At 38.3% G+C, this 24,141-nt stretch overlaps 1 protein-coding gene across 1 annotated transcript in view; it reads left to right on the top strand.

The window, feature by feature from the left end:
- The first annotated feature begins 1,965 nt into the window (after nucleotides 1-1,965).
- LOC128109329 (uncharacterized) overlaps nucleotides 1,966-24,141 on the top strand; it is a 37,966-nt gene continuing 15,790 nt past the window's right edge. Inside the window, exons 1-7 of the mRNA XM_052736523.1 lie at nucleotides 1,966-2,227; nucleotides 2,953-3,074; nucleotides 4,096-4,263; nucleotides 9,053-9,469; nucleotides 11,523-11,713; nucleotides 12,237-12,305; nucleotides 14,923-15,067. Coding sequence (XP_052592483.1) covers nucleotides 1,966-2,227; nucleotides 2,953-3,074; nucleotides 4,096-4,263; nucleotides 9,053-9,469; nucleotides 11,523-11,713; nucleotides 12,237-12,305; nucleotides 14,923-15,067 — 1,374 coding nt within the window. The remainder of the gene's footprint in view (nucleotides 2,228-2,952; nucleotides 3,075-4,095; nucleotides 4,264-9,052; nucleotides 9,470-11,522; nucleotides 11,714-12,236; nucleotides 12,306-14,922; nucleotides 15,068-24,141) is intronic.

The raw sequence follows: 24,141 nt of genomic DNA, 5'->3' as shown, positions 1-24,141 counted from the left end.
AGTTTAACCAGCCAAATGCTTCTAGTTTCTGGTCTCCACACCTTATATATCTTTCTGTTTTTGCCATCACTCCCTGGGATTAAAGGTTCACTTCTTGGGATTAAAAACATGTGTCACCATGCCTGGCAGTTTTCAACGTGGCCTTGAACTCACAGAGATCCAGAGGGATTTCTGCCTCTGGAATGCTAGGATTAAAGGTGTGAGTGCCACCATTTTCTAGCCTTTGTATTTAGTGGCTGTTCTGTCTCTGACCCCAGATAAATTTATTAGGGTGCACAATATTTTGGGGAACACAATACCACCACATTTCTCCATGTTCTGTGACTCAAGAATGTGGTATCTTCTGCAATAGAGTCTTACCATAAAGTTCTGGAGTGTACCCAAGGGCAATGTCAGTTGGGAGTCTATGAGAACTGACTGGTCAATAACTTCAAGAGAGCAAATTCATTCCTACCACTGAGCTTTTTGTTAAACTGAGGTGTCTAGTAGAAATACTGTTGATATATTGTGGAATAACTTCATGTAAATTTTTGATTGATTTGTATTTAGAGAGAAAGATAAATGATAGATAGATAGATAGATAGATACATAGATACATAGATAGATACATAGATAGATACATAGATAGATGCATAGATAGATACATAGATACATAGATAGATACATGGATGGATGGATGGATGGATGGATGGATGGATGGATGGATGGATGGATGGATAGACAGACAGACAGGTAGATGGATGGGTCGCTAGGTCGATGGATGGATGGATGGATGGATGGATGGATGGATGGATGGATGGGTGGATGTAAGGATGGATAGATAGTGTGTATGTAAGTTCCTACAGCAATAGGTTTCCATCTTAGTTCTAGAATTATAAATTAGTGATAGTAACTCCTTTGTTTACATCTTCTACTACCATACACTCCCATTACCAACATTATTTAATTCTTAAGTTTTCAAAGTTTATTAAAAGTAGACAGACAACAAAATGTTAAAATGGCCTTCCAAGCAATGAAAAAGAAAATAGACATACCATAAACCTTGACAATAAGAGTATGTTTTATATATTTTGAAGCATATGATCTCAGGAATAAAAATAAACATAAATGGAAGAGTACAGGTTATTCAAGGACTTCCAGTATATTTTAGGAGGAAGGAATATTTTTAATAATATGGAAAACTATTAAAAGATCTAGGTAGGATTTAAGCATGACATGGAAGTAAAAATTGTGTCTCTAAACAAATAGAATCACTAAGTCAATCCTGAAATGACAAAATGAGGAAACTACTGACACAATTCCATCCAATAAATTCTAGGGTGCTGCTCTGAAAAGTATGTAGATGTTTGAGAAATTGACAGTGATATGAGCACAAAGGGCCCAAAGATCACAATCCAAGCCCAGGAGAGGCAGGATGCTAATGAGGGGTGTTTGAGGCAAAGCCTAGTGGACAAGGGTCAGTGGCTCATCATGGTCATGTGACTTAAGTCATTGCTCATCCAGGTACAATGTAATAGAATGCAGTTCCATTTGCATATAGGTCACTTTAGAATGGGAAAAATCAGAAATTCACAGGCAGATATCCAGGGACAGGCTGGATATAAGAATGGAAATAGAATCCAAGATATTAACACTCATAGCCCAGACTTTAAACACTTCAACAATTACTGATTCAAACACTTTTCTTCCACCACAATTGCCACTGGCCTAAGTCACCTAACATGGCTAATAGGGAAGAATATCCTAGGCTTGTTTATTAATACAACAAAAGAACAAAAGTTCTACACACATTTTGCACAATGGCACAGCTTGTAATTGACTCTTTTTCTCTCATATGTAATTATGGACATTATCAATAGGAGTCATCTACTCACAAAGGAATATGCTTGTTTGGGGATTGTCTGTAAATGTTTGTAATCATATGTCCATTTTCATCTTTTAGGATTGTCCATAATTTTAGAAATAATGAGTGAATACAAGACAATTGTTCTTCTAAAAGGATTAGAGGGTCTGAATGACTACCAGTTTAGGACAATCAAGTCCTTACTAAGAAAAAAACTAAATCTAACTGAAGAGATGCAAGAGAATTATGACAGAATTCAGATGGCTGACCTGATGGAGAAAAAAATCCCAAAAGATGCTGGACTGGACCTGCTGATAAATTTGTGTGAAAGCATGAATGATCTTGAAGACCTTGCTAAAAAACTTAAAACAGAGAAGGCAAAAGGTAACATGGAAACACCCTGGGCACTCATCCCTTCTCAACCCTCCTCTAACTTTCTGGCTTCCTGCAGCAATCAGAGCTGATGTGTCACTATACCACTGTCTGCCTTAGACATTACGGGGGTTGAAGCATTTCAGATGTCAAGTTGATTTCAAGAAAAGCTTTCTCACAAAGAAATATGGTATATTTCAAGGTAAATTTCTTTTACATTGGAGGTAAATAAAATAAAAAGCAGTTGTTGAGACAGATTAGAATACCCAACATGGTAGTAAAACCATAAAATAACAAAGTGAACAATGAAAAAAATCACTTAAAACAAATAAATAGAGTAAATTTAATACTCAATTAACAATCTTACCCATTCATTAATATCTTTTCTGGTAGGAAATGTGATCTAATATTTAAGTAGAACCTGCACTTTAGAGATATGAAGTTTCTCTTTATAAAGTCACTGCGTTTAAAAAATATTGGGTATACTGGTACACAACTCTTACCTGAGAATTCAGCATAAGGAGGCCCAGTTAAGGAGACCTGTGAATATTGGTAAAAATTGAATGATTGAGGTTTTTTTAAAAAACAACATGAAATCATTATCTTTCTATAAAATTATTAATTAAAATGGAATAAATTATCAATTTAATTTAAAAACAGAAAATAAATAATTCTGAATGAGCTTCAGCCATCTTAACCACTTCCCTGGATTTATTGTGTTTTCTTTGTCCCTGCAGTTAAGAAGGAAAAGAAACGAAAAAACAGAACTATAGTGAAAAAAGGAAAGCAAGAAGAACCCAGTAGTTCCCAATCTCTTTCCACCGATAATGAATCAGACATGAGCAAACCCTCTGCACAGGTAAGGTGGCTGGTCTCCCACCAAAAAGCTTCTCCCCAGGTTCCTCCCCTTCTTAACTCTTTAGGAAGATTCAGTACTCTATCTATCTAGTCCAAGGCTCTAGTGAGAACAGGTTCTAAGTCAACAAATTCATAAGGACCTGTCACTCCTTCAGTGTCAGATATATAATGTCTCTAACTCGTGCAGTACAACCCCCAGGGATGCAAACATAAAAATCACCATGTGGCTTTTTAAAAGACCATTTATTGAAATAGCAGTTGCTTTGGGATGGATGTGGCTTTTAAAAAGATTAAATTAAATATGGACTTTGTAATTCTACACTTAATACTATTCTGCCACATCAGGGATAAGTAGGATGAGATAAATGTAATTTTTCTACTCCTCTATGAGACAACTCTGTATGACTTAGTGTTTCTATTGCTTTGAGGAGATGTCATGAGTACAGCAACTCTTATTTTAAAAACACAGTTAAATGGGGCTTGCTTACATTCAGAGGGTTAGTCCATTATTGTCATGGTAGGAAGCATGTCAGTGTGCAAAGAGACATTGTGCTGGAGAGATAGTATAGAGTTCTACATCTCCACAGGCAGCTGTAAGAGAGAGTGGCACTGGGCCTGGCTTGAGCATCTGAAATCTCAAGGCCCACCCCTCAGTGACACACTTCCTCCAACAAACCACACCTACTCCAACATGGACACATCTGCTAATACTGAGACTCTCTGATGACCAAGCATTCAAATCAATGTGTCTGTGGGGATCAATCTTATTCAAACTACCATACCATATGATCCATCTGTTAAGAATGAGGTGTGCACAATGACGCAAATATAATTAGAATCCATTAATAAAACTAAGATTCTTATAGTCCTTGAAATATTATGCTTTACTTAATACTAAAGACATTACTAAGGCTGGAGATAAAAACCATATGGAAAAGTACAACTTAGCATGTACAAAGCCTGGGGTTCAATTTCCAACACATGGGAAAATCAATAAGGAAAGACAAACATTGTTCTTTTAGAAAAAGAGAAAACAAACCACAAAAACTGAAGGTGGCAAGAAAATGAAGCTTACCCAGGAGCAGACTCAGCTTCTAGCGCCTTCAGGAAGCAACCCACAAAAAGATGAATGTTGTCTCCAGACTCCTCATAAGCCTCCCCCAACACCATCCAGCAGTTCCTCAAACAAGGTACCACGTTCCTATTCCCAATGCTTGCCCTTTCCCAAAGCATGTCTCTGGGCTCACCACAACCTTGGAAAAACATCTCACTGATCCCCTACAGCAAAGATTTTCCTCTTATTATTAAATAGCTTAGTAAGTTATGTAATCATGTATCACAGCCTCTGTGGTATTGAAAAGGTAAGCATTGATGAAATGATTTCTAATGTTGTCAACCAACTTTCTGCTTAGGGTTCAGAAAAGAAAGAGGGGAGACAGACAGGGACTAACACAAGAATGTATCAGTCCCCATTGCCTAGTTTCTTCTCAGACCTTTTCCCTTTGCTGGTGACCCAACTTCAGGGGTTATTTTCACCATTCTATGCTCTTCTCAGCAGATGTTTTGACACATTCTGTTTCTTTGCTTGGAAGTCTTTATCCATGTCCATTCACTGACCAAATACTGTATAACTGTAATGGTCACTTTTGCTAAGTGTCAGTTTCAGACCCTCCCAGGCATCCACCAAACTCTCTCAGCCATTCCTCATCAAAGGGAATGGCTTCCTGTTCTCATTTTGATGCCCTTTTAATATAATTACAAAAATCATAACCCTATAAGAACTTCTCTTCTAATTTCTTAATCATGTACTTAATTTTATATATATATATATATATATCATGCATGTATTTTGAGATCCTAACTGCAATGTACACACATCTCCTTATTTTATTGCATGGTACAATTGTGTTGAACACTCTATGTGACCAGCATTTAATCTTTTTAACCAGTAGAGTCCTGTTATTTAGCATGGGAACTCCTTAGCCACATATAATTAACCATGTTTGTTAATGATGACATCAATATAATTCAAAATGTATACAAGCCTGGAAAATAGGCTACAGTTAGTAATAATTTTAGCATGAAAGGAATCAGCTTTATAGCAATTGTTGCAGTTTAGAAGAATTTTTACTTTGAACAATCAAAAACATAAAACAAAAACAGTAAAAATGGCCATTACAGTTAAACCAACTAACTTACCTTAGCATTTCAAAATTTTATAGTATTTCAATTTTTATACTTCTAAGATTATAAAAGTGTAATGAAGACCCTAACTAGATCTGCTGCCTATGTACAAGTATTTCTCCCATATGTAGAAGTTTTATTTAACTGGATTTATAGTCATTTTAAAGACCTAAATACAGGTTTAAATTAGTCTGGATGGGCTTCAGCCATGCTATTCCACGTTGTCAACTGAGCTACATTCCCATCCACCAAAACCCATCAATGTGGTCCATTTATTTATGGTATTTGTCTCACAATTTCAATCACATCACCTGAAAGTGTGGAGTGTGATCTCTCTGTGGACAACAAGGTTTGAATATTTGATGGATTAGAAAGTCTACCTGAGAAAAAGTACAGGAATAGCCAATTTTACTAAAAGCTTCATTTCCCACAAAATAACATTAAAAGTTGAACCAGACCAAGTAATAGTTGAAGAGTATTGTAAGATACTTTGAGCTAGTATTCTATCCCAGAACAGTGAAAATTCAATACCTGGCTTTTAAGAGAAGTTGTAATATTGATTAGTAAGAGTGGAAGCTAGGTGTAAGAAATACCTAAGTATGTTCTCAAATACTTCCTTCAGCCCAGGAAAAAGCTGACATGGTAAAAGTCATCTTTTGAAAAGAGAAAGTGAAAAGATGCATTTGGTCTTGTTTTAAAAAAACAATAAGCAGTATTAGAGAATATCTCAATCCTATTTTCCTTTAAAACAGAAAAACACAAACATCAAAAAACAGAGTACCATAGAGATACAAGTTTCCCAGAAAAAACATCAGCATCCAGAATTTTCAGCAACCAGCAACTCCTCAGCTGCAAGTAAACTCCAGACTCTTCCGGAAGTTACAGCAGCAGCAACAGCTTCTAACAGCCTCCAGACTTCTCTGAGATCTCTAGGAACATGCTTCACTTTTAAAATGTCTTCAGGCTCTCCAGCACCAACTCACCAGAATTTTCCAATGTCTCCAGCAGCAGACTCCAGCATCCATCTGAATTCTCCAGTGCCTCTAGTACTGTCCAGTGGTGTCCAGGCTCCTCACGTACCTTCAGCAACAGCATCTGGTAATAGCTGGGTCACTCACATGCTTTCAAAAACAGTGTCCAGCTCTCTCAGTACTCCTCAGATGGCTCCAATATCAATGTCCAGCAATGCCCAGAATATTCACCTACCTACAGCAGCAGTAGCCAATAGCAAAAAGTCTCCTCATAGTCCTCACGTACCTTCAGCAATACCTACATTTACACCTGCCCAAACCCTTAAAAGCCCTTCGGCAACATTGAAAAGCAAAGCCCAGGTCAGAATGATGCCTCTAGCAACAGCATCCAGCAATATTCAGGTTCCCAATGATCTTCCAGAAGCAATACCCAAAAATGACAGCACCACTCCGGAATCTCAAAGAGCAGCATGCAGTGGCATTCAGACTCTTAACTCTGCTACAGTAAGAGCACCTAGGAATGTCAATGTCCCAGGTCCGTTAGAAACAGGACATGTTTATTTCCAGGCTTCATTGGCATCTCCAGCAACAGCATCTGGTAGTCTACCAACAACATCCATGAGTATTCCAGATCTTCAGGTGCCTAGAGCAATAGGTACAAACAGTGTCCAGACCACTCAAACACAATCAGAAACAGCATCCAACTTCATTCAGGCTATCCATGCTTCTCTACAGAAAGAGTCCAGAAGTGTGTGCACCACTCAAGGGCCTCAAGGAGCATCATATGGTACTGGACAGGCTCTTCCCTGTCCTAGAGTAAAAGCATCAAGGAGGGTCCATGCTCCTCAGATGCCTTCAGCAACAGCATCAGAAAGTCTCCTGGCTCCATGTGGATCTCCACCAACACCATCCAGCAGTCTTCTAGATCCATGTGTGTCCCCAGCGATGGCACTCAGTGATCCCCAGGCTCCTCTGGTGCCTCCAGCAAAGGCAAGCAGCAGTCCATCAAGGGTAAAGCTTCCTTTTCTCACAATATAATGACAGAACTTAGCACAAACTTGGCAGGTTTCTTCATTAACCTATATGCACACATAATCTTTTATGCAAATAATCACTTATTTTTATTGTGTTTAGTTGCTGATCCTTCCCTATATTCAACTTTAAAATACTTTGTGTACTCTATTCCATTAAGGAAATAACTGACTCAGTGATCACCTGATCATGCCTATTCTGTAAGGAGTATAGTGAGACACTTGCTTATTTAATTTTACACTTTGAACTTTTTGTCAAGGTATTCTTTTCATATTGTGAACTGCTGAAACAGTTATAATGAAAATGTACTTCCTGAAGTTAGAACACATCGATCAGGAATCGGAGTTAAAGGGGAAAGAGAGCTTAGGGGAGGGGAGAACCCAGCTGGATCAAGAACAGAGAGGGAGAACAAGGAATAAAAGACCATGATAAATGAAAACCACATGAGAATAGGAAGAAGCAAAGTGCTAGAGAGGCCCACAGAAATCCATAAAGATACCCCCACAATAGACTATGGGTAATGGTCAAGAGACAGCCCGAACTGACCTACTCTGGTGATAGGATGGCCAAACACCCTAACTGTCATGCTAGAAACCCCATCCAATGACTGAGGGAATCAGATGCAGAGATCCACGGCCAGGCCCCAGGTGGAGCTCCAGGAGTCCAAGTGGTGAGAAAGAGGAGGGTTTGTATGAGCGAGAATTGTTGAGACCAAGGTTGGATAAAGCACAGGGACAAATAGCCAAATGAATGGAAACACATGAACTATGAATCAATAGCTGAGGAGTCCCCAACTAGATCAGGCCCTCTGGATAAGTGAGACAGTTGATTAGCTTGAACTGTCTGGGAGGCATCCAGGCAGTGGACTGGGTCCTGTACTCAGTGCATGAGTTGGCTGTTTGAAACCTGGGGCTTATACTGGGACACATGGCTCAGACTGGGAGGAGGGGACTGAACCTGCCTGGACTGAATCTACCAGGTTTAACTCAATACTCAGGGGAGTCTTTGCCCTGGAGGAGATGGGAATGGGTGGTGGGTTAGGGAAAATGTAGGGGGGCGGGAGGGAGGAGAACAAGGGAATCCTTGGCTGATATGTAAAATTAAATTAAATTATAAAAAAATACATAAAACAAAAAATTAAAAAAAAACCCTACCACCCATAGCGTGAAGTCTGTATGTTTCCAAGTCAAATTTCAGAAAGTGCTACCAGTTATAGCTGCCTCCCTGAGCTGGTACCCAGGTTGGCCATGATTGACAACATGCTTCTTCTTTCAACCCTGCAGTTTTGCCTCCATTTCATAGTGCTCTTCTGATGCTCAGAAATGGAATGGGATACTGAGGAGGCAGGTTATCCAAGTAAAATGACTTCAGGACTTTTTCTGGTCCCAGGATTCTCCTCCATGCCTGCTATTATGAAAAAAGAAGAGCTGCTAGCCTGAACCATTCCTGATTAACAATATTTGAGAACATCTTTCTTTTACAAGAAAGCTCTGACGGTTTAGACAAGGTTTTGTAATTGGAATTTTAAAAATGTTCCTAGATAGAAGACTTGACTAGAACATGGAGGCTTTGGGTTCATTCCCCATAACTACAAGTATGATCCATTTATCTACCAGGTATGATTAGTATTAAGTGGAACCACTAAGTAGTGATATAGGTAAATCTCCATTTCTTCCTTTATCTAGGGTAAGGTATGGGAATCATTGTTTAGATATTCTCCACTCTATTCAGTGGAGCTGTGCCTTATGATCTGTTGAATTATGCATGTTTATCCTCTGTATGTTTTATGTAGACACCAAAGAAAGGAAACTTACCAAAGGAGCCTTCTATGGTAGAAGGTCACCATCAAGATCCCATACAAGTGATGGTGTTGAAAGTAACAGAACCATTTACTTATGATTTGATTGATGGAAAAAGGATGTTCCATGCCACAGTGGCTACTGAGACTGAATTCTTCAGAGTGAAGGTTTTTGACACAACCCTAAAGAACAAGTTCATCCCAAAAAAGATCATTGCCGTATCAGATTATTTTGGCGTCAGTGGATTTCTGGAGATATATAGAGCTTCCTGTGTGTCTGATGACAATGCTAACCAAACACTGGTTATCCCAAATACACTGAGGAGAAGAGCCAATGGAACTCCTAAAATTAAGGATCTTTTCTCTCAAACAAAAGGAACATATGTGAATGGAGAGTTTGTGGTAACTACGGTAAGCCACTATATTATTCGTAGAATGCCTTTCCATTCTGATATTTTAAGTTTTAACTTGGCACTGTAATTCAATCAACTTACTTAACACAGGAAATAATCACTTTTCATATCAGAAAGAGATGAGTAAGGTTTCCACACTTTGGATATGGGGATAGTCTCTTACCATTCCTCTCCTCAAGGTACCACCATGAGAATTCTTTACAAGGAGGTTCATCAATAACCTTTGGCATTTTCCTGGCTATGACAATCCATCTAGAGACATCCTATTCCCAGACACTGTTCAGTTTATAGCACACTTCCCTTTTAGATTCTTTTTCTTTGATAGTTTCCTAACCCATCTCATTGGCAACTCAGTTGTGAATGAAGAGTCAAACTCATAGACTAGATACAGTTTGCAATGATGAGAATAAAAAACCAAATAGACAATTCTGCCCTAGAATGAAACCTTGTCCAAAAAGCCAGGATTATTTCTTTAATGTGTCCTTATTATCACATTCTTTACTTTTTATCAAGATCTTTTGACTGAGTGAATACTATTTTAAATAATGAGAGAAAGAGGAGTTAAACAATCTAGTTTAATTTCACAATTTATAATAGGCACAATGAAAGCGAAGAAATTTAAGGAATTTTATGACTTTTGAATGTTTCTTTAAGTGTCAATGTACTAATTCATTAGTATGCTTGCTTGTTCAATGTATGATTTTGTAATTCATTGTGTATGAATCAGTCATGGCTTTTTCCTTTTATCTATGCTATTATTGACTGTGCTGGTACAATTGGTCACACAATTAATAAGTAAATTAAGTGGGACACAAACTAAAACACCAGAAATATTGCTGTATTTAACCTTTGAGGGATTAGGAAGTAGTAGAGTGAATCGATGTGTACACTGAGCAAATGTGATCCATTTAAACAGAAGGGGTGTGTATGTATGTGTGTGTGTGTGTGTGTGTGTGTGTGTGTATGTGTGTGTGACTGTCTTATTTGTGTGACTGTGTATTTGTTTCTCATGCTATTTCTTTTTTATGTCTGTTAGTTTGTTCATTTTGTTTTATTCTTGTTGATTTGTCTTCTTTATTTGACTGTTTGCTTAAAAGAGAGAGAAAAATGGTTGGGGATTTAACTCAGTGGTAGAGCACTTGCCTAGCAAGCACAAGGCTCTGGGTTCAGTCCTCAGACCCTAAAAAAAAAAAGACAAAAAAGAGAGAGAAAGAAGGGTTGGAGTTGGAAAAGTGGGGAGGAGAGGATTATGTTGGAGGAGGTAGGGTAGAGGAAGCTGTGATTAGAATATGATATATGAAAATAACTTTATTTTTAATAAAAATTAAAATAAATTAAATAAAAAGGACTTATAATAGTGTTTCTCAGACTCACAATGAGCCAAAAGTAGCCTTTTCTTGTCAGCCTCCTGGATGTAACGAAGAAACCTGAAATGGTAACTAAATGGGGTTTGCTGTGTATTTATGTTTTTTTCATTTTGATCCCTTACTTTGGAACCTTAAGAAATCTCAGCTATTCTGATATGTTACAACTAGTACTTAGGAAGATACTCATTTTTTCTAAAGGCACCCAGCAGATAAAGACCTCAAGTAGGTAAAACTTAAGAGAAGCTTCCAAGGGCTGCAATTATAGGCCAGTTATTAAGGGCTAGGCACACAAAACCTCCAGAGTGATTTCCAAGAAAAGATTTGTTCACCATAACATGTTAAACTCTTCCATTCAAGTAATTCTATTTTGTGAGCTATTCCTTTATTTTGTCTGTGAGGGTTGAGAGAAACACAAAGGCCATGAAAGTAGTGTGGAAATCAGAAGAGAAGCTCCACAAATGAGTTCTCTCCTTCCCCTCTAAGTCCTGGGAATTGAGTGGTAATCAGGCTTGCCAACAAGCACCCTTACCCACTCAGCCATCTCACTGGCCTTTTACCTGTGATTCTAAACCTAAGAGCCATACTTGCCTTGTCAGGAACAGGTTTATGTTAACACTCTTTATTTCTCATAGATGTGAAAAGCTTTCACATATTTCTAAAGATGATTGTTAACTTGTTTTTCAGAAAAATGAAAGGGGTGACTTCATTTACTATGGGATTGAAGATGATACTGGGAAAATGGAAGTGGTGGTCTCTGGACGACTGACCAGTATCAACTGTGAGCCAGGCAATAAACTTCGTCTTTTCAGCTTTGAATTGACCTCAAGAGAAGATACATGGCAGCTGAAGTCAGTGAAGCACAGTTACATGCAGGTGTGTGCTTTGGGAAATACAATTCTTCCTAAGGATCATATATTTCAATCTCCTGCAGCCCAGGGTGGCCTTGAACTCCTGATCTTCCTGCTTCTTCATCCCAAATGCTGGGAATAAAGTTGTGTGCCATCACTGTCTGCGTCTATGGTTAACTAGTGGCTCACTCCACCTTCTGATCTGAAGGCAAGCTTTATTTGTCAGAACACAAACAAAATATCACACAACACTGACTTTCCAAATTGACCAAAGACTAAACACAAAGAACCTTGAGGTCTTCATCTCTAAATTTCAAATATTTTTGTTGCAGAGGATGATGAACAGAAACTCTAAGTTCCCAAGGATGCCCTGAGCAAATCAGACCACAATGTGCTAAAATCCACAATCCTTGTCATGCTTACACACTGTGTGGGATTCATTATACACTTAAACAGCCACTATTACAATGTAAACAGTGAGTAGGAATGTAGAGAGAAGTGTGAACCATCTGCATTTCAACTGCTCTGACCTCATCTTTTCTTCTTTAAGGTTATCAATGCCAGAAGGAGAGGCACTCAATCCTGATTCAGTTATGAAAACCTCTGTAGAACCATACTTGTGACAATCTCGATGCCAAGGATACTGTTTATGGAGATAAGAAACAAGTCCAGAGAGTGAATGTATATATGATCTGTTGAAATACCATACCTATGAAAGCCAGCTTTTTGTTTGTTTGTTTGTTTTTTCAAGAGGAGATTTCTCTGTTTAGTCCTTGCTTACCTGGAAATCACTTTGTAGACCAAGCTGTCCTGGAACTCAAGGATCTGCCTGCCCCTGACTTCCATGTCCTGGGATGAAAGGCATCCCAGTGCCACCACTGCCCTGCCTGCTATTATATCTAGAAAATGGTGCTTTCTCATATTCTTTATACTTTTTTGTATTATCTAAATTTTATATTTTGTATCTAAACTTTTATAATTCTTAATCTATAAGTGATATATATATATATATATATATATAACTTTTAAAAAATCCAATTTTCGATAAAGCAGTGATTCCTTGGGAATATCTTTAAACCATTTGAAGTTGCTCTAAAATAAAATATTAGTGATCTGCTGATAAAACTGTGGGATACAGGCTTCAAGTGTAATGTTTAAGGACAAAGCTTGCTCAAGAACAAATAGACAGTGTACTACCCAGAAAAACCAAACTTTAATAATACACAGGAGAAGGATGAATTTCAGCCTTGAGTGCAGTTTCCCAAATTAGTGTGTTGAGGACCTGACAAGTTTTCAGATGCTTTTCACTGAGTAATTGTGACTGTATTATACAGATTCATTATTTGAGGAAAGAATCCACAAATTTTGGGTGTTAAGAGTGAGGAATACTATCTACAGCAGTAAGGAATCTCAACTCCAATTCTAGAATGAACTAATGTCACTGGAAACCTTCAAAATGAGGAAGCCCTATGATAAAGGAATTAAGAAATTTGTCAGGATTCCCAGAAAGGTCTTGCTGGGTTTTTTTTCTACTTCTCTCACTGCTGTGAAATCATATCTGACCTAAGCAACTGGAGAAAGAGTGGGTTTGGTTTTGCTCACGATTTAATGGTAGAGAAGGGTGAGATGGCTGGTCACTTTTTGTTTACAGCAGGACTCAGATAGAGGTGAGTTCTAGAGCTGATCTCTCTCTCTCTCTCTCTCTCTCTCTCTCTCTCTCTCTCTCTCTTTCTCTCTCTCTCTCTCTTTCTGTCTATGTTTTGGTCCCTGTCTCTCTATCTCTCTGTATCTCTCTTTTTATTCACTTCAGGACCTGAACCTATTCAACAATACCACTCTCACTTGAGGTGAGTGTTTCCAAATGACTTAACCAAGTCTAGAAAGCCCCTGGTGCATGTGTTCAAAGGATTCTCATAAGTGATACTAGATCCGTCAGGTTTACAATCAGTATTAATAGTCACATAGGGCAGCAATTTGACATGGATTAAGGAGCACAGAAAAGAAGAAATAAAGGCAGGAAGAGGGAAGAGCTAAGGATGAGTGCATCTCTCATCTTGGAAATCCATATCTTATTTCATATTTAAGGATCCTGGAAGTGTGGGTTTAATGGAGTGTGTTTAGCTCATAGTCATTTGCCATCAATAGATCCATGTTAGTAGAAAAGCATTTGTAGAAGGGAATTCTGTTTGCTTGTTTTTCTTTTATTGTTTGTTTTGTTTAATTTTGCTCTTCCAGCACATAGGGATGAGACAGGCTAGCATGGGGTACATTTTAGCATTTTGAGGCTTCACTTTTGTCTGATAACCACAATTGCACTTCCCAGCCAGAGACCAATATCTCCATCTCTTGTGTACACACAATGTTCTTCTAACATATACCTGAAAACTATTGGCAACATGGATACCCGCATACATCAGGTTGCAAATATCTATGTTGCAAACAATGAAAATGATTACTGCCCTTAGAAATACCTTCATAAAACATTTATATTCAAATATGTCACAGAACATTTTTGATACCAAGAAAGATGATCAGATCCAGCCTGGACTAGTTTGGGAACTTGCACAAGACAACCTGTGTCCTCAAAGGGAACTTTTATGATGAATATCCTATTTACCAACTTCTTCCTAGGTATAATTGTGTGAATATAATCAAAATAAAATACTGTGTGGAAAGGTACATGCACAGGTAGTAAATGCATACCTAAACTAATCCCATCAGTTGAAATAAAGATCAACCAGTGTCAGTCCCCTTCAGCACCCAACTCCTCCTTCTCTTGAACTCCATGAAAGTGACTGCAAACAAAAACCGGGGCCCTTGAGCACCTTTCCTCACATGGCCCACGGATGCTCTTCACACATATTCCTTCCGATCTCTACTGTCGCTTTGCTTTAAATAAAGTTTCACTGCTTCTTTAAAATCTGTGTGAGCCTTTACCCTAAATCTTTCAATGAAAGGCAAGAGTTTGGAAACACCTGGCTTTGACTCTAACCACCACAACATCCTATAACAAAGATACAGAAAGAAATATCATCAAATGCCAAAGATTAGTTCTTGGATTCCCAAGCTTGCAGAAATGTATTACACTTATTTTCCGTAATTAACACTGTATCTGTAGTGTCCTGACACAACAGAAAACACACTAAGACAGAAGAAAATTATGTGTCAGAGACAGAGAATTTTGTCTTATATAGACCTAAGGTTTCAATTTATATAATCCCCAAATGCTATTTAAGAAAGAAGAGAGTAACAGTGCGGAATCTACCTACATACAGTAGGCTGGATCTATCCTCTACTTTGTATGACAATATTCCTGGGGAGGTGGAAACAAATGTCTACTCACCCCAGGCCAAAGTTCAGGTACAACTGAAGTCCAATTTGGTGAGCCAATGGGATTTATTTATTTACTGTTGTGTTTATTGTAGGAATATTGATGAGGTGTTACTTACAGGAGCAGAAATGACTCAAAGACAGCTATGTCACCAGTAAATTCAAAATGAGTAACAGCTCATGATAGTAAGAATCCTGGGGCACCCTTGACAATGTGCAGACAGTACAATGCATTGGAGAGTGTCCTTTTTAGGTAGTTGAGTTGGTCTGAGCCTCTTAGGACAGCATGACTGGTCTCAACAGTTTCCAGGCATATCAGCTTATATGAGAATGCCTAGCACAACTGCTTACAATGTGTATATTCTTGGGGATGGAGGACCCTATTATATCTGGTTTCAGGGACTTCCTGAAGCCTCTAAGTTGTTTACTTCTTTATCTTAATGATCGTTCTTGCCTAATGTGAGATTTCACCCATTCTGAGACTATCCTACTATTCTGCATGTACAGATTGCCCAGAGTCCAGGGAAGACACTGTGTCCAGTGTTGGATATCTGAGGGAAGAAATCTACGTACACTATGCTCTTATGTCTGTTAACTTCACTCCTCTTAGACAAAATTCTATCTATTCAGCTACAGCTCTGTCAGGCATTCAGGACAGGAATAAATCTAGATACACCAAGCTCTTTGTAATGAGCACATACCCCAGTTACGGGGGAGGAATAATCACTCTTAATTCAGAATTGATATAACACTCATTTATTTACACAGTAAGATTACAAGCAATATTCATCCCATCTTCCAAATGGAAGTGGGAGTACCTCTCCAGCTGTACAGGTCCGTACTCACCATGTCTGTTCCTCTGGATCTTGGGTCAGCCTTCCTCTGGATCTTGGGTCAGCCTTCCTCCGGTTAACCATGTCTGCACTTGGGACAGGATCTCATGCCTCTGGAGGAGGAGAGTTGACTCACATGAGGGCCTGATGAGCTCTTTTTGTCGGGTCTGAGGCTTCATCTTTTATATTCTTTCCTGGCTAGGTTTCTAGTCTTATCCCTAGTTCCACACATAGCTTATACCTTATCACTACTTCATTTGTGGTTTACTTATGTCATTCTACTGCTTATCACTCCTGACCAGGGTTGTTCATCCTAGGCCTAACATGTGTTCCTTACACTCTTCATCCATCTACTTTATTTCTCTGGAATAAAATCCTGTCTACATAGCTTCAGTTCTGTCCTGACACTCAGTTTCTTTTTGTCCCCTCATTTATTGCCCTCCCATAGTCCTGCTAGCAACTAAGCTCTTATGCTTCCAGCCTCATCTTCGTCCTCTGTTTCTTCATCCTCCATCTCTACTTGTTCTTAACTCCTGGCTCTGATGAACTCTACCAGGCTTTCTGCCTTACTATCTACAAAACCTCTGTGTTATTCCCTTCTCCCTGGTCATGCCATTCTGTCTGCCTCTACAGAAAATGCCTGTGTCTTCTTCTCCTTGCCATGTGGTTCTCTCTCTCCTCTGGAATGTTGCTCCACACTACCTTCTACCTTGATATGTAAAAACCTCTTTTGTTTCATTCAATTGCTCTGGAAAGCCACTAGGCCTCAAGGCAAAGGGATGGTCTGAGTTTCATTGCACAACAAACAAAGGTATGCATCTCCAGCCAGCTTGTCTTTGCCTATGTTACCTTATCCAAGTACTGGCCTGAGCAAAGAAGCTCACACACACATTCTATTGGAATTGTAAATACAAGCAATTCATAACAAGGGACAGCTGAATATTAAGCTGTGTAACACCAAATAGTTCATGATAAGTGGCTTCCCGCTTGACAGACCCTTGGTATGGTCAAGGTATAGCTTTAATACACAGCTGGACTCCTTATAACATATTCTTGTGGCTTGCCACGTGTATCCTTCTGTTAACACCCTGTGTCTTACCAAGCTTTCCTGTAAGGTGAATGATTTTGATCTGGAGGAAGCTACAGTCTCCCTGATGCTTACATAAGGACTCAACTTCTCTCCTACCCAAACTTAAGGCCACTTAAAGTATAGAGAAAGACCAGGAGCATTCTTATCAGTTTCCATTATGAGGAAGGAGAAGAATCCAGTTCAAAGGCAGAGAAAATATTGTAATAAAATCATAGAGAAATTGCTGCTGTAAAGAAAGAGATGCTTATCAGGGTACAAGAGGCATACAGAACACCAAATAGACAAGACCAGAAAAGAACATTTCCATGGTATATAATAATTCAAACTTAAATGTACAGAACAAAGAAAGGCTATTAAAAGCTGCAAGGTAAAAACAAACAAACAAACAAAAAAATTGAAGTCACTTATAAAGGCAGACCTATTACAATAATACCTACTTTTCAATTCAGACTCTGAAAAGAAGTGTCTGGGCAAATGTTCTACAAACTCTGAAAAGCACAGATGTCATGCTAGACAGCTATTCCCAGCAAAAATCAATCACAATCTACAGAGAAAGAAAACATTTCATGATAAAAACATGTTTTAACTATTTCTCTCTACTCATGCAGTTCTACAGAAGACACTACGAGAAAACCTTACATTTAAAGGGTTAATACACCAAAGAGGAAACAAGAAATAAATAATCCAGGAACAGTTAATCAAAAGATGGGGGAAAATCCAATGTAACAAAATAACAGGAATTAATAAATACATTTTGACAATGACTATCAATATTAATGGTCTCTATTCCTCCAGTAAAAAGACACAGACTAACAGATTAGATTAGAAATAAAGATCTATCTTTTTGCTGCATCCAAGAAACATATTCCACCATCAAAGACAGACATCAATTTGGGATAGAAAAATGGAAAGATATATTCTAAGTAAATGGAACCAAGAAGCAAACAGGGAAGAGTAGCTACTTTAATATTAGATAAAACAGACTTTGAGCCAAAACTAATCAGAAGTAAAAGGAAGAATACTGCATAATCATTAAAGGAAAACAAAGCAACAAGAAAATACTGCAAGTCTTAACATGTGTGTACCAGACATAATAATATTCTATTTCATAAAAGAAACACCACTTTAGGTAAAATCATATTTTGAGCTTAGCACAATGATAGTGGGTGTCTTCAATATGCCAGTCTCACCGATAGACAGGTCATCAAAACAAATCAAAAATAAATAAACAAAAACAGAGAAACTTGGGAGCAAAATAACCTTATAAATCAAATGGACCTAACAGACATCTATAGAACATTACAGTCAAACACTAAAGAACATACCTTTTTCTTAGAAGTCCTTTGAATTTTCTCCAAAATTTACCACATATTGGAATACAAAACAAGTATTATTAGATAGAGGAAAATTCAAGTAACACATCTACTAACACTGTACATCAACAATAAAAACAACAGGAAGCATACAAACTCATGGAAGCTAATCTACTCTCTACTGAAAGAAAACTGGGTCAAAACAGAAATCAAGAAGGAAATTAAACACTTTTTATAATAGAATTAAAATAAAAATACAACATAACAAAATCCATGAGAAACAATGAATGCAGGTCTAAGAGCCAAGTACATAGCACTAAGTATCTACATCAAAAACTGGAAAGATATCATATTAATAATTTGAAAGCTCTAGAAAAGCAAACAGGATAATAGTACTCAAAGGGGGTAGACAGACAGAAATAATCAAAGTCAGGGTTGGACTCAATGAAACAGATGCAATAAAAGCATTACAGAGAATCAATTAAAAAAAGAGTTACTTCTTTGAGAAAATCAACAAAATTTACAATCATTTAGCCAAATTAAAAAAAGGAAGCTAGAGGGTAGGAGGAAATTAATAAAATTAGAGCTGTGAAGGGAGGCATTGCAGCAGATACTGACAAAATTCAAAGAATGGCAAGAATATACTTTGAAAATCTGTATTCCACCAAACTGGAAAGCCTACAAGAAATGGATGAATTCTTTGATACGTATGAATTCTAAATTTAACAAGATTTATAAAACAATTTAAACAGACCCATAACCCCTAGAGAAACAGAAGCGGTAATTGAAAATCTCCCAAGCCCCCAAAATCCCAGGGTCATATCAGTAAAGACTTTTACCAGATCTCCATAGAAGAGCTACCATTAATACTCCTCAAATCTGCAAAGTGGAAAATCAAACAGCATCTACTAATTCCTTTTATGAATCTGTTGTTACTCAAATATCAAGACCACAAAAAGGGTCAATGGGAAAAGAAATTTACTGGCCAAAAACCTTTATGAACACAGTTTAAAAAAATTCTCAATAAAATACTCAGAAACTAGATCCAAGAATACATAAAAAAGATTATTGACCACGACCAAGTTGGCTTCAACCCAGATATGTATGTATGGTTCAATATGTGTAAATCAATAAACATAACCTACCATGTGAACAGACTAAAAGATAAAAATCACATGATCATTTCATTGTATGCAGAAAAGGCCTTGGACAAAAATCCAACATCCCTTCTTGATAGAAGGTCTGGACAGACTAGGAAACAAGAGATATCACAGCATAATAAGACAATTCACAGCAAGCCAACAGCCAACATCAAACTAAAAGGACAGAAACTCAAAGCATTCCCACTAAATTTAAGAACAAGACAAGGATGTCTACTCTCTCAATACCTAGTCAATACAGGACATCAAGTCTTATCTAGAGCAATATGAAAACTGAAGAAAATAAAAAGGACACAAGTAGAAATGGAAGATGTTAAAGTATCCTTATTTTCAGATGATACCATTTAAAGCACCTAAATATTTTACCAGTAAAGTTTTCCAGCTGATAAATGTGCTCATCAAAGAAACACTTTGCAAAACCCACACACAAAAAAACAGCAACCTTCAGATGGTAAACAGACTGAGAAAGAAATCTGGTTTTATGCTGAGGTCTTTGATCCATTTGGAGTTGAGTTTTCTGCAGGATAATATGTATAGATCTGCTTGTATTCTTCTACCTGCAGACATCCAGTTTGACAAGCACCAAATGTTGAAGATGCTGTCTTTTGCTCCAGTGTGTATTTATGTAACATACATACATACATACATATATATGTTTATGGATATATATGTATATATGCATAAACCAAGCATCCATAGGTGTGCGGACTCATGTCTAGGTTTTCTATTCAGTTCCTTTGATCAATATGTCCTTTTGTGGAGTACCATGTCGGTTTTTGTTTTGTTTTGTTTTATTTTACTTTATATTTTTTTTTACGATAGCTCTGTAGTACAACTTGGAATCAGGCATGTGGTATCCCCAGCAGTTCTTTTGTTATTGAGGATTGTTCTAGTTGTCTTGGCAAAGATTAATAAAAATAAATGGCAGCAGATGTTGGCAAGGAAGGAGTAAAACTTATTCATTGCTGGTGGGAATAAACCCACTGTGGAAATTAGTGTGTTTTTTCCTCAAAAAGCTGACTATAGATCTCTCAGAAGTTCCGCCTATAGCACTCTTAGGCATACACCCTTAGGACTATGCCATACTACAAAGACATTTGTTCATCAATATTCATTGCTGTTCTGTTCATAATAATCAGAAATTGGAAACATCCTGGATGTCCATCAGCTAATGAATGGATAATGAAGACATGGAGGACTTACATAGTAAAATGTTATTCACCTGTTAAGAAGAGTATAATTATTAAATTTGAAGATAAATAGATGGAGCTAGAAAGAAACATTCTGAGCAAGATAAGATATCCCCAGAAATAGAAATATTACATGTTTTCTCTTACATGTAGACATTAGCTTTTAAGCTTCAGGTATGTGTATTTTATTAAGAATAACCACAGAAGTTAGATAGCTAGTAAGGAACCAGGCAGGTGGAGGGGATCTTCCAAGGAAGAGTAAATACGATATAGTGTTACAAAAATATAAAGGGGGAACAAAAATAGAAGGAAATGAGCAAGGGCCTGGGGAGAATGTGAAATGAAGGAATACAGGGAAGGACAACTAACACTAAAGGCCTTTTGAAAAGCTCTATAGAAAACTACTACTGCTGTGGGATGTTCTGTATGGCAAATGTGTTGCTCTGATTGGTTAGTAAATAAAACACTGATTGACCAGTAGTAAGGCAGGAGGAAGTATAGGCGGGACAAGGAGTAGAAGAATTCTGGGAAGTGGAAGGCTGAGTCAGAGACACTGCCAGCTGCCACCATGACAAACAGCATGTGAAGATGCCGGTAAGCCACAAGCCACATGGCAAGGTATAGATTAATAGAAATGGATTAATTTAAGCTGTAAGAACAGTTAGCAAGAAGCCTGGTACGGCCATATGGTTTGTAAGCAATATAAGTCTCTGTGTTTACTTGGTTGGGTCTGAGCGGTGTGGGACTGGCAGGTGAGAAAGATTTGTCCTGACTGTGGGCCAGGCAGGAAAACTCTAGCTACATACTACTGTAGAAGTTTCCTGAAATATACACATATATGACAGAAATTTCATTGGAAACACCACATAATGGGGGAGAAAAACTCCACAGAAACAAAATTGGCTATACCTTGTTGAATCTTTGGACAAGGGATTCCAAATAACTCTCTCAGACACTGATGGCTCTTGTTTGATTGATCTTTTTTTGTATGTGGGGGGGGGGGGGGCGGGCAGAGAGAGGGAGAGAGAGAGAGAGAGAGAGAGAGAGAGAGATAGACATCATTTTGATGATGTTGAACAGGTAGGTAGATAGGGAGGATCTGGGAGGAGTTGGGTAGGGAAAAGACTATGAAAAAGATTTATGAAATATTATTTTTAAAAGCCAATAAGTACCAAAAAGGGAAATGAAAAAAGGAATCAGGGAAGTGGCAGCATGACAGCAAAGGCACATGTGGCAGAGCAGCAGTGACATGTAGACATCAGAGGGCAAGATGAACCTGGCCAGGCTGCAGGCTTCCTGAGGGGCAGATAAACAGCATAAGGACAGTGGCTACAACCAGAAACAGCAGGATGGCACAAGTGGAGATGATTAGGTATCAAAGGCATAGAGAGCTAGAGGAGAGAAACTGCAGATTCTGGGCATAGGAAGACTTCCTGAGGGCTGGTGAGCTTTTGGAGCCAAGGTTCTCAGTTATCCTAAACCCACAGTTGTTAACACTGGCTGCTATCAAAGACTGAAAACTCCCAAAATCTAATCTCTCCATGAAGCTATAATTCTAGGCCAAGTGAATGCTGAGTTCCTAAGCCTTCAAGAGTTGAAAGAGTTGGAAGGCAAAGGGTATGAATGGCATAGATCTGTCTACACCAGAGCTATAGAGCCCTGATGGCCAAGACTTGTAAGCAAACTGAAGGATCTTGAAGGACAAGATTTGTAGCTACACCTGCCTGCCTGCTACATTCTCACTGTGAAAATCAGAGGGCACAAGAGCTGCCAAAGACCAACTTTTGAAAACCTTCTAGCATGCCTATATGCCCATCCTGGTCAAGCATGAGACCCTAACATGCTGAATGAAAACACCCCAAGAACATGATCTTACCTGGAGATCAGCTAGGGTGAGCTCACCACCATCCACTGCCTGGCACCATCTGTTCTGTGTCTCAAATCACATAGACACCAGAGATTCCTCATTCTCCTTGACAGAAAAATACCAGGATAATGGATATTTCAGGTCCCTGATGTTAATAACACTAAGAGCTTTGCCACAGTTGTCAAGGCTTCCATAGTGTTATTACATAGGCCCACTATAACTGCTGGGTTTATGCATAAACAGTGCAGAAATGCTAAGGAATCATTAACTTAATCATTAAAGGAAAGCAGTTTAGCTCTTGTCTAGAGGGCAGCTAATTCCTTCCCACTTATCTATCATTTGATTTGCAAGTGTGTGATGAAATCTTTCTCATACTTTTTTTTTTGGTGGAGGGGGGCTGGGAGAACAATTAATGAATGAGAGAATGCTTTAGTAAGTTCTTAAACCAAAAGTAACTGCACTACAAAACTTCTTCTATCCAGGAAACACATTGAGGTTTTGGTGGCAATAGACACCTGCTGAATTCTCCTCCTGCCACCTCCACCTTGAGTAGAGAAGAGGGAGAAGTGTCTGGGTGGCTCAAACTTGTCCTTTCAGATGTTACCTTTATTCAGAGGAAGGTGATTCTCAGTGACACATGGATAAAGGTGTTGGACATGAAGGGTTAAGGTTGGAACATCCACCTATGAAGACGTGGAAGCGAAACAACTGAGCACAGCAGACCTTTGATTTTCATGGTAACTAAAGTGTTTACAGTTAGGAGACAATCCAATCTTGCTAGCTGGGGAAATTGAAAGCTAAGAATAATGGGAGGAGTCCTCACTTTTGCAATCCTCCTCTCTGAGGAAGAGGAGAGTGCAAGGCATCCAAGATTGCTCAACTTGAAGATAAATGAAATGACTCTGACCAATGTCATTCTTCCCATCTTTAAAAATACTTCATGTTCTTGGCATTTGAGAGATGTCAACACCCCTGTCCAATCTCTGAGAGATTGTTCTTCTTACTCAAATGAAACTAGCCCTGCTTCTTGCCTTTCAGACAAACTAGAATCTGGACACTGCTGAAGAAATTTCTAAGAAGGTGAGTCCTATGCCTGCTATGTAGAGTTGAGAGCTCTGTGGAATCCACAAGAGCACAGGAGAAATCAGTGCTGCTTCCTTCAGAGGAGAGTGGAGGGAGCAGGGCTGGTGCCAGCTGCTCTCAGAGCAGGGAACCCACAGCAGCTAGGTTCTGATGCTTTGCTAGGGGAGATGCAGACATCTTTATTCCACCCTTACTGGGGCCTGAGTCAACAAAGTGCGTTTTGATTATGGCAAATAATAAAATAACTTTCTATATAAGTATGAGTAAACGGGAAATGAGGAGAAGGCTTTATTTATCTTTGCTGGAGACTAAGAAGGAACTTGTTTGGTTGGTAATTGACTGGGTAAATGATAGGTAGTGACATCAAATATTTACTGTGAAATAGTATTTAGTGAAAATATATCAGGACATGGAGATTCACTCCAGTGTTCTGATGTTGAACAACATAAAAAATAAATGGACATGTATAGTACAAAGCTCTACAGATTCTCAGTTATTTGAATACATCTTTTTTTAATAATCAATGAACATATTTATCATTGTCTTTTACATCAGCAGTATCTCATTCAGAGTGAGTTAGTTTCTGTCA

The sequence above is a fragment of the Peromyscus californicus genome, unplaced genomic scaffold, assembly GCF_007827085.1.
Source record: "Peromyscus californicus insignis strain IS unplaced genomic scaffold, ASM782708v3 Scaffold_14__1_contigs__length_90479793_seg_2, whole genome shotgun sequence".
NCBI classification, from domain to species: domain Eukaryota; kingdom Metazoa; phylum Chordata; class Mammalia; order Rodentia; family Cricetidae; genus Peromyscus; species Peromyscus californicus.
This window is presented reverse-complemented; position numbering and strand designations above follow the sequence as displayed.